General features: G+C 32.7%; 2 protein-coding genes across 2 annotated transcripts; both read right to left on the bottom strand.

The window, feature by feature from the left end:
• Positions 1 to 1254: 1254 nt before the first annotated feature.
• On the bottom strand, positions 1255 to 5852 carry LOC134278357 (uncharacterized). The gene is made up of 6 exons (XM_062760680.1): positions 5724 to 5852; positions 5513 to 5609; positions 2663 to 2744; positions 2064 to 2132; positions 1689 to 1718; positions 1255 to 1324 (listed from the first exon to the last, which is right to left on the bottom strand). Exons 1-6 carry the CDS (start codon positions 5748 to 5750, stop codon positions 1255 to 1257), a joined length of 375 nt encoding a protein of 124 aa, XP_062616664.1. The 5' UTR covers positions 5751 to 5852.
• A 1639-nt stretch (positions 5853 to 7491) lies between these two features.
• Positions 7492 to 10227, bottom strand: LOC134278363 (serine palmitoyltransferase small subunit A-like). Its single transcript, XM_062760685.1, has 2 exons — positions 10081 to 10227; positions 7492 to 8669 (listed from the first exon to the last, which is right to left on the bottom strand). Exons 1-2 carry the CDS (start codon positions 10181 to 10183, stop codon positions 8536 to 8538), a joined length of 237 nt encoding a protein of 78 aa, XP_062616669.1. The 5' UTR covers positions 10184 to 10227; the 3' UTR covers positions 7492 to 8535.
• Positions 10228 to 13415: the final 3188 nt, after the last annotated feature.

Raw genomic sequence — 13415 nt, 5'->3', positions numbered from 1 at the left:
TACATATATAAAATGGTAACAACTTATATGCAGTTGCTTTTTTGTTGATATATTTCAATGTTTTTTTTTTAATCTTTACTTAAATTTTTTTTTTACCAAAATCAAATTATGTTTACATGTATACTGGGATACAGTGGGTAAATTAAAACTTGCAGAGATTTGTATATTTTTCACTGTATTTAACCATATTAGACACAGTCAAAAAATAACCGGTTGAACTGAATCAATGAAGCTTTGTACTGAAAAATGAATTTTTAAGATTTCATTGGTTAATTTCCTGAAAAACCAGCTGCTCATTTTGACCTTCAATAAAAATTGAAAGATGACAGAATTTATCTATTTAATTGATTCATTCACAATTTCTAAATAGCAAACAAATAACAGAACTAACACCTCCAAACATAATCGAAATCAAGTACATGTACTTGCCCTGAGTATGATCAATTTTTAAAGTTGAGGCCAGCTACTTACTAATACGTTGATGTTACATGGCTTTAAACAATCTCTTTAAAGTCGACATTTCGTAATTGTATGGTCATCGTAATGACCTTGTTAGCAAGTATAAGGAAAAAATTGGTCGTGTTTTGGCCGACTTGTTTCATTCTAATTGTAATGCCTTTTTATAAACTGGTTGACTGGGGAATATTTCGTCTACCTGATCAAAACTCATGGTGGGTGTGATCGTTTAACAGGGGATGCTTACTCTACCCAGTCACCTGATCCCACTTTCCCACTTCTTGAATTTCCAGTGACCCTTTTATGCGCTCTTCGCAGAAATGTATTGATCATAGATTGTTTTGGGATTGATCATGAATCCTATCTTTTTTTCATTCTTGACAGTGTTCTCGGGCAAAATCTGTTTTGTTGTCCCTTAAAACAAAACCATTCTTGAGTCTCACAAATTTCATGTTACCTTCGAAACTTGTCAATAAATGTATATTTTAAAGATAATATCAACTGATCGATTATTCTATTAAGTAAAAGAGTTTTGGTCCTGAAAAAGAGTGTCACTACTGAAATTATGAATGTCTAGAAACTTTAATCACTTCGTATTCATGATCTGCCTCGACATTTGTCCCATATGATGTACATGTACAACAATTGTCTGCATCATGCATATATCCCTGTCTTTTGGGAAAAGTCACAAGTGCAAAAAAGAATTATTTTTGGTAAGCAAAGGAGTCCTTTCGTCCTTCGAGATTCTTTGAATAGAAATTTGTAGATCTCCTGCTGAATATCATCCATGTTCCACATTTACACTGATGCCACACCAATGTCCAAGATACTACGATTCCTCAAAAACTGCACATCATGTTCACAAATTCTGAAAGCACAACAAAAATCAAAGTACTCAGAAGTACAAAGAGCCGAAATTGGATTTCTTACATGAATCACGTTTATATTCTGATGAAAAAATTATTTTAAAACTATCAATATAAATGATAAGAAATACAGTGAGTATTAAACAACCAAATACCACGGTCAAATGTTACATGTAAATTGTAATAATTATATACCTTTGTAAACAAACAGGCCAGTCTGGTTAATGTCCTGCTTTACCTCGTATGTGTTCTTCCTACGGTAACACTCCGATTATCAAAAATCCTTACGCTAATCAACTATGTTCTTTGATTTATGAAATATATTCAAAGTCATTATTTCTAATGTTTATTTTATATAGATAAAACATTTCTTTTAACACTGGCCATGAAATATTTAGCGTTTGTAAACAGAAAAGCGGTTGAGATGTGTTAAACTATCATTTTTGTACGTAACTTTAAAATGGCAAACTGTTTGTAACTCCTGCCTTGAACAGTATCACATAAAGGGCAATTGCTCTTTGAAACAAGTTCACCGGTAAAAATCCCTGAAATTTTACATTAGTTTTTATTTTAGACATTAAATACAAAAGTGATTTTTTGCATAAATTTTGATGAGAAATACTGTTGTATTAAACAACCAACAATTAATCAAATGTTACATGTAAATTGTAATAATTATATACCTTTGTAATCTATCTTTTTTTTTTGAGTTACCTGGCTGGCTTCCTGATGGGTTTGAATTTATTACCTTTCCCTGCTACTTCTGTTATCAATTTATTCACATCCTTTTGAGAGGGATTAAGTCCCGTCTTTATCTCATCAAATATATAAGTTCCGCCTGTCATTTCTCCACTCTTGTCTTTGTCGAAGAACTTCGGAAACAAGCATTTCTTCAAACACTGGCAGAAATAGAGTAATTGCAAACAATTAATGGTTAGTATTGGTTTGAATAATTTATTTGGCGTATCTGATATGTGTCTCTGATTGAATTTATAGTTCAAGGTTATGAAGACACTATTATGAAGATTTGCATTGTACAGCTTGGTTATAACAATTTCACTGACCTATCCACATACAAATTTTTATATTTCGATATCTCCATAATTGATTTTGCCATAAATGATGAGAACTCAGTTGAATTATATACTGTGGATCCTTAACTTGCTATATGCATGAATTCGAATATCCGTATTCGTACTAAACGTTTTATGCGTTGATAAAGCCCAATTATTTAATGTATAATGATGGCTTCCTCGATGCGTTTGAATTTATTACCTTAAGACATCCCCGCTACTTATATTATCAATTTATTCAACATCCTTTTGATGTGTATAAAATTTGCTCTCATCACCGTTATAAGTTCCGACCTGTCTATTGCTCCACTCTTGTCTTTGTCGAAGAACTCGAAACAATCTTTACATACTGCAGAAATAGAGTAAATGCAACAATTAATGGTTAGTATTGGTTTGAATAATTTATTTGGCGTATCTGATATGCGCTCTGAGAATTCCAGTTCAAGGTTATGAAGAACTATTATTGCAGATTTGCATTGTACAACTTGGTTATAACGAAGTCTCTGGGACCTATGAAATTACATATACATTGTACTTCGATATCTCCATAATTCATTTTATCCATATAAGGAATTTCTTAAACTTCTATACTGTGGATCCAAGTTAACTTCGCTATATCCATGAATTCGCAATATCCGTATTCGTACTAAACGAGTTTTATGCGTGTGATAAAGCCCAATTATTCTAATGTATAATGAAGTCCTCGATAAAAAAAATTATTTTAACTTTGATCACCAACCCTATACTCTCACTTGTCAAGATGAAACCCTGGGAAATCTGTAGTTTTGAGTTTACCAGGGTAAATACATAAAGAATAATTATAGTTGCTTGGAAATGCCAACTCCCTGTATTTGAAATATCGATGCTCGGGTAACAAAGTTCCACTGTATTACTTACAGTGTATATTTGGCGCGGGAATAAAAACTCATTTAAGGACGTTCGATCCTAAGATTTTGAGCGTAATTTGGTCAGGTCCTTTATTTATAAAATTCTGCATCATTTTTAAGTTATAACATTAAATCTGAATTCGACAGTGCACATTTAACTATATTCAATGAAAAAACAGCGATTAAATTCCATTCAAGTAGAATTAAGATAGGGACTATATTTTGTGGCGGAAGGTTTTTTAGATGAAAATATCAGTTTTTCCATTTTGAACAATAACAGTACTGTTAATTTTGGATTCCTATTTTTCCATCCTGGTTGCACAAAAAGCTGTTTTTTTTGCAGTTAAATGTGTTATGCTGGTTCTGAAATATCTATTAAATTATTTCTTATGAACATTCTATCAACAAAATGTGACAAATATGGCCAATATATTCTGAAAATCCGGGAAAAAATTGAGCCAATTTTAACGTAAAATTGACATTTTTTTTAAATTTTAGTAATATCTGAAAATTTACATCATGTACCGCCGCTATTTGCTTAAAATCAGAAAAAAGTTTAAGACTTAAAAATAATTTTCTTGCTTATTAAATTTGGAATGCCAGAAAATCCCCTTTTAGTAGTGCACAAAGGTCAAATAATTGATTATGCTAAGCAATTCAAAACTTTTTCTTAATCACAATTTTTAAGTGTCTCTTTTTTAAAAACAAATTTAGAGTTCATTTTGTTTCATGCATAAATGCTTTACTTGGATAAAAATATTGGAGGGAAAACGTCAAAAATATAATATTTAATTAAGACACAAATTTCAGTGCAAAAAGGTCATATTAAACGTACTGTAGCGCCAAAAGAAGCGTATTGACCCCCATTTTTTGATTCGAATTTTAATCAAGCTATCTATGTAGAAACTAAAAATATACTTGGCAAAAAAGTTTAAGACTTTAAATATCAGGATCGAACGTCGTTAATTTAGCCGAACGTATATGCTTTAAAACTCGCCCAGAAAGGGCAATATTTAAAGAGTTCAATAACTAAAAATACTGTTGTACAAATACAAATCCCATCCATTTTTCTGTTGCATGTCCCTCGACCCCGACCTATAGTGCATCCTCCAATGCACCGAGAAGTGAAGGTTACAATTATTGCAGGGATTTTTAAAAAAGGGACTTCTACCATTGAAGACAAGAAACATACACGTCATCAAACAAGAAATTTACAGAACATCAAAGACAAGTTAACTGCCACTTGTTAGCAAGCCAACAGATAATGAAAAGGAAGTCTGAAATTAGTATAAAGAAACAGGACGTTCCACAGTACCAGGTTTTCTATTTTCAAAGACGATAGTAAAAGAGTTATTGGAATGGCATCACATTGTTCTCCTCTGTATAAATAAAAAAAGTAGATTTCAAAGCAAAAATCGAAGAAATTGTCTGTGCCGTCCCTTTTAGAAACAGTGGACTCTTGTGTTTGCATGTTATATTTATACACATTATACTGACCAAACTACATTAGAATAAAAAAAAGATAAGATTAGTCATTCGCTTGACTTTGGGGCACGTTCTCCAATTTAAAAAAATCATTGGTTCTTGTGGATTAAGTTACTAGTATTGGATATTCTTTAGAATGAACTTTCTCAATATATGCTCCCATTCAGATTCCGTGATTCTTTTGCAAATGCTACTAAAAAGCTTGCATTTATTAATTACGGTGAAAAGGTTATGAAGTTCCAATGAGTGAACGAGTCTACTGTACAGCAGTCTATGTGATCATTCCCATGTTGAAAAGATATGATAAAATAATTGTATGTCACAAGTCAACCAAAACCACGTATATTGCAAAAAATAAATTCAAATTACTTCTTTATATTGAATTTGCATTAAAATACTGATATAGATAAAATGATTTCTTGTTGAACCAATAAATTAATAAATAGATTAAGAGTTTAAATAAATAGAGTTTGAATTGAAAAGTATTGCAAACAATAGGAAATTTTCGGTTTCTACGAGTTTTAATTGTACATCGTAGTTCCCGATACGAACTTGGAATAAACTTTCCGACAGCAAACATTCTAACTGGAGATAAAATAATGAACTAAATATTTATTTCAATGATGTTCTGCAAATTTAAACCCCCCTTACCACCGTTAAAATCGAGTACACACAATGTAACGATAGGTTGCATGCTTTGTTAAAATGAATAGTTACATGTATTAAATGAAAAAAAACACTTAACATTTTAGTTGTTCTTCTGTCAGTTTATCGTACGTAAATTTCCCTGCATCTTCATCTTCCCCAAAGTTCATCCCAATATCAGTCAAGTCGGCCAAATCCTGAAAAATCCATATACATTTAGCAACAGTAGAGGTGCAATCAACAAAGTCTATAACTTGGTAATTTCACTTTTAAATAGATTCCACAAAAGGGGGTAGATCTGACTGACTTACTGAATCTGTCTTGTATTTATTGGCCATGTTTCCTTTTTGTTGGGGCGTTGTGCAGTGAACACCTAGAGTTGACCTGTCTAGGTATACGCTCGTGTATATTGATCTGGTATTGTTTCCAAGTGGGCCAAATCGAATGCTTGGGCGGATATACTGATATAGGGATTTAAAGTGCAGGTTTGTTTAAATACAGTTACTAGTATATGAATTCCATTATAATATGCATGTAGTCGTTTACATATTTTAATTTCAAAATAAAAATTAATAACCGACTATATATGTAGGTTGATTTGGTTCAAAATTTTAATGAATGAAAGAATTGAAAAGATTTTTTTTTTTGTTTAAGTTTGGAATTAAAATGAGGATTATCTTTCCGAAGTGTCACATAGTTCTTGGTTGAAAGAAATAGCTATAAATTGGCAAATATGAAAAATAAACAGAATCATAGAGAAACAAGTAAAGTTTTGCCTAAAATAATGGGAAATCATATAAAAATTAATATACTCAGTATCTGTTTTATACGATACAGATCTGTAAAGTATATTTAAAAAGTCGTCATTTCAAAAAAAAAAAAAAAAAACATCTGCCATCATTCATTCAATATTTCATGCAAAAATTCGTTTTCAAAAAATATACATGTATCATCATGAAAACTAGTAAATCATCGATCTTCAAATATAAGAAGTTAACATATTGATTTCTCCAACAAAATAACTTTTGAAGTTTTCTTTTATTTTATTTGTCACAATTTTTTTTGGGGGGGGGTGGGGCAATTCAACCCCCTTCCCTTTTTCAAAAACGATACTAAACTTGTGCCCGTATAAGGTTTCATTAGAGGATTAGTGTTTTGAAGGGAAAATACATAGAAAGTATTTTTCGTAATCATTTCGAAAACGCTCGTCGAAATCAAAATCTGATACACGTGTATATAGAAAGGAGTATCTTGCTGCATTCTTCTTGTGTATTTTTCTTTTCAAAATCGATCTAGGTCTAGATCAAAAGTATTGTATTTCCTTGCAGATTTGATTACAGAGCAATGAACCCATAGTGTATCAACCCTCTTTTCGTCCTTTAACTCATATATTATAGTCAGAATCTTGACCAGTGCTTAGAGTATACGGTCCATCCTTTGAAAAAGACAAATTCCATATTTAACCGTCAGGTACTCCTTTTTTAAATACATGTAACTTAAGCACAAAATCATATTTCTGTATTTTTGATAGCTATCATAATGGGACTGAAAAGTTGGCTAAAAATGTTAAATCAGTTTGACTTTTTACGTAACAGTTAAAATACAACGGAAGCGATTACACGTTTCCAAAACTCACATGGCAGCTGCCAGTATAGTTTTGAGCACAGAATAAGTCAAAGGTTTAAGGATGTTCAGACTCAAGCAAGTTTTATTTAAGTACCTTATTCCACCATTTTTCCAAAGGTATAAAATCATCTTGGGATTTCTGGAGGAATCGAATCAGGTGGTGACATTCTCCATTACAAGTAAATTTTAAAGAGTGACAACAAAACCAACTTTAATATTGGAATATGTACATTTTTATTAAGTAAAGTTATTAAACAGTCGTACATTGTACATTTATTTAGACTTTTAACAGTTTTCATTTTCTTTCACTCTTTTACAATCAAGACAATAAAAATAATTAACAGACTTTAATGGCAAGCAGTTAACACTGGCCTTGTTCATATATGCGAGTGCGTAATAAAAAAATTGTTGAAATTAAATTTTAACATTATTTACAAAATGATTAATATCAGAGGTCTGGAAGTTCTTCACAAAGAAGATGGGCAAACAAGAAAGACAAAAGGCCTTTATATCTTTTAATTCAATTTTAAAACCAATAGAAAAAGTACTACATAGAGCTTAGAATAACAAAATGGCACATACCAACCCATCATATTAAGGGTACATTGATAAGTCTTTTTTCTCAATCTCATTGTTTATATACATGTATTTAAACACAAAAAATTGGTTTTAATAATAATGAATCAGAATATATCAATGTTATACAACTCTAAAACACACCATAAAGTACATGTACTGATCATATCCAAGATTGCGTACTGCAAGGTCAAAGAATTGGGTTTATATGGAATATTGATAACAGAAATATTCAAACATAAATATCTTTGAAATCAAATTTGTAAAAATATTTCCATATATCACCATAATGGCTGCATCATTGCGTAGCACTTTCATATGACACAAATGAGAAATGCGTAATTAACACCTTTAGAAACACTGATGGCAAGATAAGGACTTATGCATAAAAAATAATATAATGTTGACAAGAGCAGTATTTACACGCCTTTACACAAATTTTCCTGCTTCTATACATTGCCTCTAATAATTAACATTTGGTACAGCTTATATGTACAATATATTAAAAGCTAAAATATGTCCAGAAAATAAACAATGAATAAATGGTGTTGAAATAAATGATGGGCCACAGACATATCTTGACTAACCTTAAGTAAATTATGATTTCTTTGATGAAGTGGCATGTCTTCTTTAGAATAACATATATGTACACAACAACTTGATTCAAATGACTGTGAGGAATTGATGATGACAATAAACTCAGCACATGTCTATTTCGAATTCCAATGAGGGTGAAGGTAACAATATAATAAACTCATTTACATGTATGTACAAGTAAACTGTAAATCAATCTATTTCTAGTTTTTTTCTTTGGTTTCCATTGCACCATTTCTTCATAATAAAGAACAACCTTCGAGATCACTTTGTGTCCGTCTATATTTCTTCTTCGAAGCTTTCCCCCCTTTCATGCTCATCTGTTCCTTAAACACTTGCATCTGATGGATTCCCTCCCAGTATATATGTATTTATGAAATAAATAATCATTCTGGCATGGCCCGGAAGGAAAACATAACTTGTATACATGAACATCGCCAGCACAATAATCAACAAGCAATCTGAAGTATCAGTTAAGGATCACTCTTCTGCTGAAAATATCTATGTGTGTAAATAGAACTAACACACAACGTCATGGGACGTCAGTGTTTAGACGCACCATATGTCACATGCAATTTGACGAGCCTGATCTAAATTAAAACTGAATAAGTATCTGCACTTACCCTAACGGTCGCACTGTCAACAAATTATTCAATATTATTACTATTTCATGTAGCAAGAGATCAACGCAATTAACTTACCATGCAGTTACCCCTTTTTAAAACAGTAATGGTCAGTTAACACAGTCAGGGCTGTCATAGCACCTTTTGGTACATGGACCGGGTCCCTCTATATTGGGAAAAATCCCCGACATTTTTGTTAAATTGGGAAAATTGTAAACAAGCAAAATATTTAATCATGAAAGCCATTTATCACTTTAAAAAGTATACTTGAAAAGCTAAAATTTACAGGACATGAGGTCTGATAAAATCTATATTTAACAGAACAAACATTTACTTACTATACAGGCATTTTTTTTCTTTTACTTTCATATGATACTATACAGAGACTGGAAAAAAAATGTGGGGAGGGGGTATTTCTTACTGTTTTATTGCACCTCAATCAAAAATTCAGATTATAAAGAATTATTTAATTGAAATTATCAAGTTACTATTTAAAATTTTCCTTCTAAAGATTAGCAAAATTTTCTTTTTTTCTGGTCATTTGACTCATGCAAATGAAATAGAGTGTCCAAGATTTTATTTTAACTTATAATTCACTTTTAAATATATTTATTTATTCAATGAACCAACTCAAAATGGTTATCCTTTTTTAATAATGAAAATAAGTTCCCCAACCCAATCTACGTATGACCTATCTTTAGATCTCTATTCCATGACAGAGGAAATTCGAATTAGAAATAAACGATCATGACAGGGTTGTTGCAGATTAAAATTAAGCATGCATTACTGCTAAATGGATCAAATAAAGGATGTATGTGTGGAAAATTAGGTTGTATATACAAGAAAACACGTGTTTGGGAATTTTCTACATCTGAAATTGGGAAAATCTAGCACTTTGTGCCATTGGGAATGGGTCCGATATTCGGTCCAAATTTGAGGGGAGTGACGGCCCTGACAGTACACATGTTTCTTTTGTTCTATTTCTTGCCATATTAATTTATTATTTGTTGATTTAGAACAGTTTATAACAGTTTAGGTATCATATTTTTCAATAACTTAAAAAAAAAATCCTTGGAACGAAAAATAAAATAATATAACATCCGATCTCTCCCCGAGAAAACACCCTTTTATGTATATTGTGGTGGTTTTCGATCTATTGCTTTTATATAAAACTTAAATAAAATAAAAGTTCCTTATGGTTTTACAAATACTGTCAGTCTACAGCCAGTACAGGCGAAAAAAAGGATACTAAAGACTCTTCTTTCCAGGGGCTCCAACATGTAAACAGATGTTGCCAAAAGATATTGTAGATACCAGTAGGATATAAAGTTTTTCACTCTATTGAATACCATCTTGAGCCTTGTAATTGTTCCTTTTTTCAGAAAAATAAAATCCAGTCAACGTCAAATCAAAAAACCGGAACATCAAACAGAAGAGTAATTACAAAACCAATAACGATACAAAAGGCTAGTTCCGGCTTTGTGCAGTAAAATCGCCGCTCACCGGTTCCGGCCCCTCTGCCTAAGAGGCGCATTTTTTCCATGTATTGCCATTCAGTAATATTAATTTTATCGTATATTCAGTTTCATTCGAACAGTCTGATTGATTAGGCCTAGGTGTAGTCCGAAAAATCTGACGTTTTCCTGGCTTTTTTACGATTTTGATATTTTACATGCCAGGAAAACGTCAGAACCGGCGCCATTACGAAAAACTGGGAATTCGCCGCCTCCAACCGGAGGCGGCATTCTCAGGTTGATTTTAGAAACTTGCAAACCAAATTAAATGCCGAATTCACATTTTATCAATAGTACAATACCGTTAGCACTCACCAACATAGTTTTTATGGTTCGTTTGTGAAATAATATAATCCGATGAAAACATTTTTCTGACTGTCGAGATTTGTTTTCATTTCGTGCATTTTAAAATCTTGCAAGTTCTGAATCGGAATGTGGAGTGGCAATTTCTTTTCATCGATATTGGTGAGTTCTAGGAGCATTGTGCCATTGATAAATTGTGAGTTCTGCATCTAATTCGGTTCCCAAGTATAGAAAATCAACTTTGTGTGGAGACGGTGAAATTCCCAGTTTTCGTAATGGCGCCGGTTCTGACGTTTTCCTGGCATGTAAAATATCAAAATCGTAAAAAAGCCAGGAAAACGTCAGATTTTTCGGACTAGCCTAGGTGATGTCAACTGTTCGAATAGGTAATAAAACATAGTATTTGAGTAACCTGTGCTATTCCTTTTTCACCTACTTATTCCATTGGAACGTGATAAATCTGTTAAGTTGTCCATAAGCAAATTCAGACTGCCCTAGTTTGTTACAGTTTAAAATATTCTAAAACATCATTTGTTATGGAGCCCTGTGAAAATATATAAATTGTTTTGCTATATTTGTCAATACTTAATCATACCTTTTTAGGATATTGCTTTTTTACTGCCAAAACCATGAAAACATGGCTGAAATATTGACAACTGGGTGTAAAACATCATAATCAATCAATGTGATATTTTTATTCATGTACATTTACTCTCTGTATGTAGTAAATTAGCAGTTTTTATTTTATATTTAAATTGGGTACTTATGTGCACACCCTCTAAGGGGGGGGGGGGGGGGGGTGAAGACCCCTCTGGAATTGGCAGAGTTATTAAATGTATACACTAAATCAATTAAAACTGACCTTGGACCCCTCCCCCTTCAAAATGCAGAACCCCTCTATAAAAACAGTACCTCTTCCCCCGGAGGAGACGTATAAACCGATACCCTGTGTCGCAGTAGGTGCTGGAACGAAAAAGATTGCACTCACTGCTCAATGGCCCTCAGTGCCAAGTTAAGGACAAAATTTGCAGCTCTCCTCCGGCAAGTGATGGACTCTCCATATGTGTGAACAATTCTCAAGAGGGGTCTTTAACAACATACAATCAATCAATTCTGCATCTGACAAGCTCTTTAAAATATTAATGGTTTTATAAAAAGTTACTTTCAATCGAAATTAATTCATTGAACATAGAAAACATTTTTTCACAATTTTTTGCCCCCAAAAATTTTCATAATACAAAAAGTTTTTTTTTCATCCTTTGGCAGTTTTTGTATTTTGTCAGTTGAGGTGCTCTCCTCTGCTGATGTTAGATGATAAGTTTTTTCTCCATTGGAAAGTGTTTGTATTTTGTCAGTAAGGAGATGGTGGCTGAGGGCATCATAGACAAAGCAGTGTTGAGGCAGTGTTGAGGTGCGCTACCCTGCTGATGTCAGATGAAGTTTTTCGTCCATTAGACAGTGTTTGTATTTTGTCAGTAGGGGAGGTGGTGGCAGAGGGCATCACTATAGACAAAGCAGTGTTGAGGTGCGCTACCCTGATGATGTCAGATGATAAGTTTTTTTTCTCCAGTGAGCAGTGTTTGTAATTTGTCAGAAGTGAGTAGGTGGTTGACGGTTTCATTATACAAAAGGCTGTGTTGAGGTGCTCTACTCTGATGATAAGTTTTTTCTCCTGTGGACAGAATTTGTATTTTGTCAGTAGTGAAGCACAAGTACTTGTGGACAGGAACACCCCCCTTCCCCGAATATACATCCCTGGTCAAAATATTTTGTATAAAAAAAATTCTCATGAATTATTCTTCTAGTACTTATTCACAATGTAATCCATATGAAAAATCCAAAAACTAACATAGATTTAACTTTAAAAAGTCATACCCATGGTACCATTAAATCACAGGAGTTCGCGTACCTATCAATTTTCAATAAATAAAAAAAATATGTAATACCTATAATAACTAGAACTGTCCAAACGGGACAAAATACCCCCGCATGTTTTTTTAGAGGTACTAAATCATGAATATTTTATGGATCTAAGAGAAGAGAGAAATGCTAAAAAAAATTTAGTGCAAATATAGTTGCTCATTATATTTTTTTTATAAATGAAACAAGGCGCAGCCTAATAAAAAAGATAGACTAAATATACAGACCAGACACAAATTATTAACTTTTTCTGTCAGTGACCTTTAACTTGCATAAATGACTTTGGTACAAAGTCATGACAAAACCTCAGGTTATAAGCAGTGTTTTTGTGAAGTAGTAGATTCAAGTTTTTCCATAATAAAGATATGTACCAAACATGAATTATACATTTTTTCTTTCAGTGACCTTGAACTTGCACAAATGACCATGGGTCAAGTTCAAGGCACACCCTTAGGTCATGAGGAATCTTTGTGTAAAATGAGAACCTACCAAGTTTATCCATAAGAAAGATATGGACTGGACACGAATTATAAAATTTTTCTTCCATTGACGTTGAACTTCCCCAAATGACCTTGGGTCAAGGTCATGTCACACACCCTTAAGTCATGGGCAATCTTTGCGTGAAATGAGAACGTACCAAGTTTATCCATAAGAAAGATATGGACCGGACATGAATTATGAGATTTTTCTTCCAGTGACCTTGAACTTCCCCAAATGACCTTGGATCAAGGTCATGACACACCCTTAGGTCATGGGCAATCTTTGTGTGGTGTAGTAGATTCTAAAGTTCCTCTGTAAGAAAGATATGGACCGGAAACGTTTGCACAGACAGACGGACAGGCTGATT

Source organism: Saccostrea cucullata, unplaced genomic scaffold (genome assembly GCF_032062105.1).
Source record: "Saccostrea cucullata isolate Sc308-1 unplaced genomic scaffold, CSIRO_AGI_Scuc_v1 ctg303, whole genome shotgun sequence".
Lineage (NCBI taxonomy): Eukaryota > Metazoa > Mollusca > Bivalvia > Ostreida > Ostreidae > Saccostrea > Saccostrea cuccullata.
The sequence above is the reverse complement of the archived record's forward strand: the minus strand, read 5'-3'. Positions and strand labels throughout refer to the sequence as shown.

Coding starts and splice junctions, on each gene's coding strand:
- LOC134278357 (XM_062760680.1), bottom strand. CDS start 5,750: ATGGCCAATAAATACAAGACAGATTCA. Junction 5,610..5,723: donor ATAAATACAAGACAGATTCA/GTAAGTCAGTCA, acceptor TGGATTTTTCAG/GATTTGGCCGACTTGACTGA. Junction 1,325..1,688: donor TGGCCAGTGTTAAAAGAAAT/GTTTTATCTATA, acceptor TTGTGCTTTCAG/AATTTGTGAACATGATGTGC.
- LOC134278363 (XM_062760685.1), bottom strand. CDS start 10,183: ATGGTATTCAATAGAGTGAAAAACTTTATATCCTACTGGTATCTACAA. Junction 8,670..10,080: donor CCTGGAAAGAAGAGTCTTTA/GTATCCTTTTTT, acceptor CTGATACTTCAG/ATTGCTTGTTGATTATTGTG.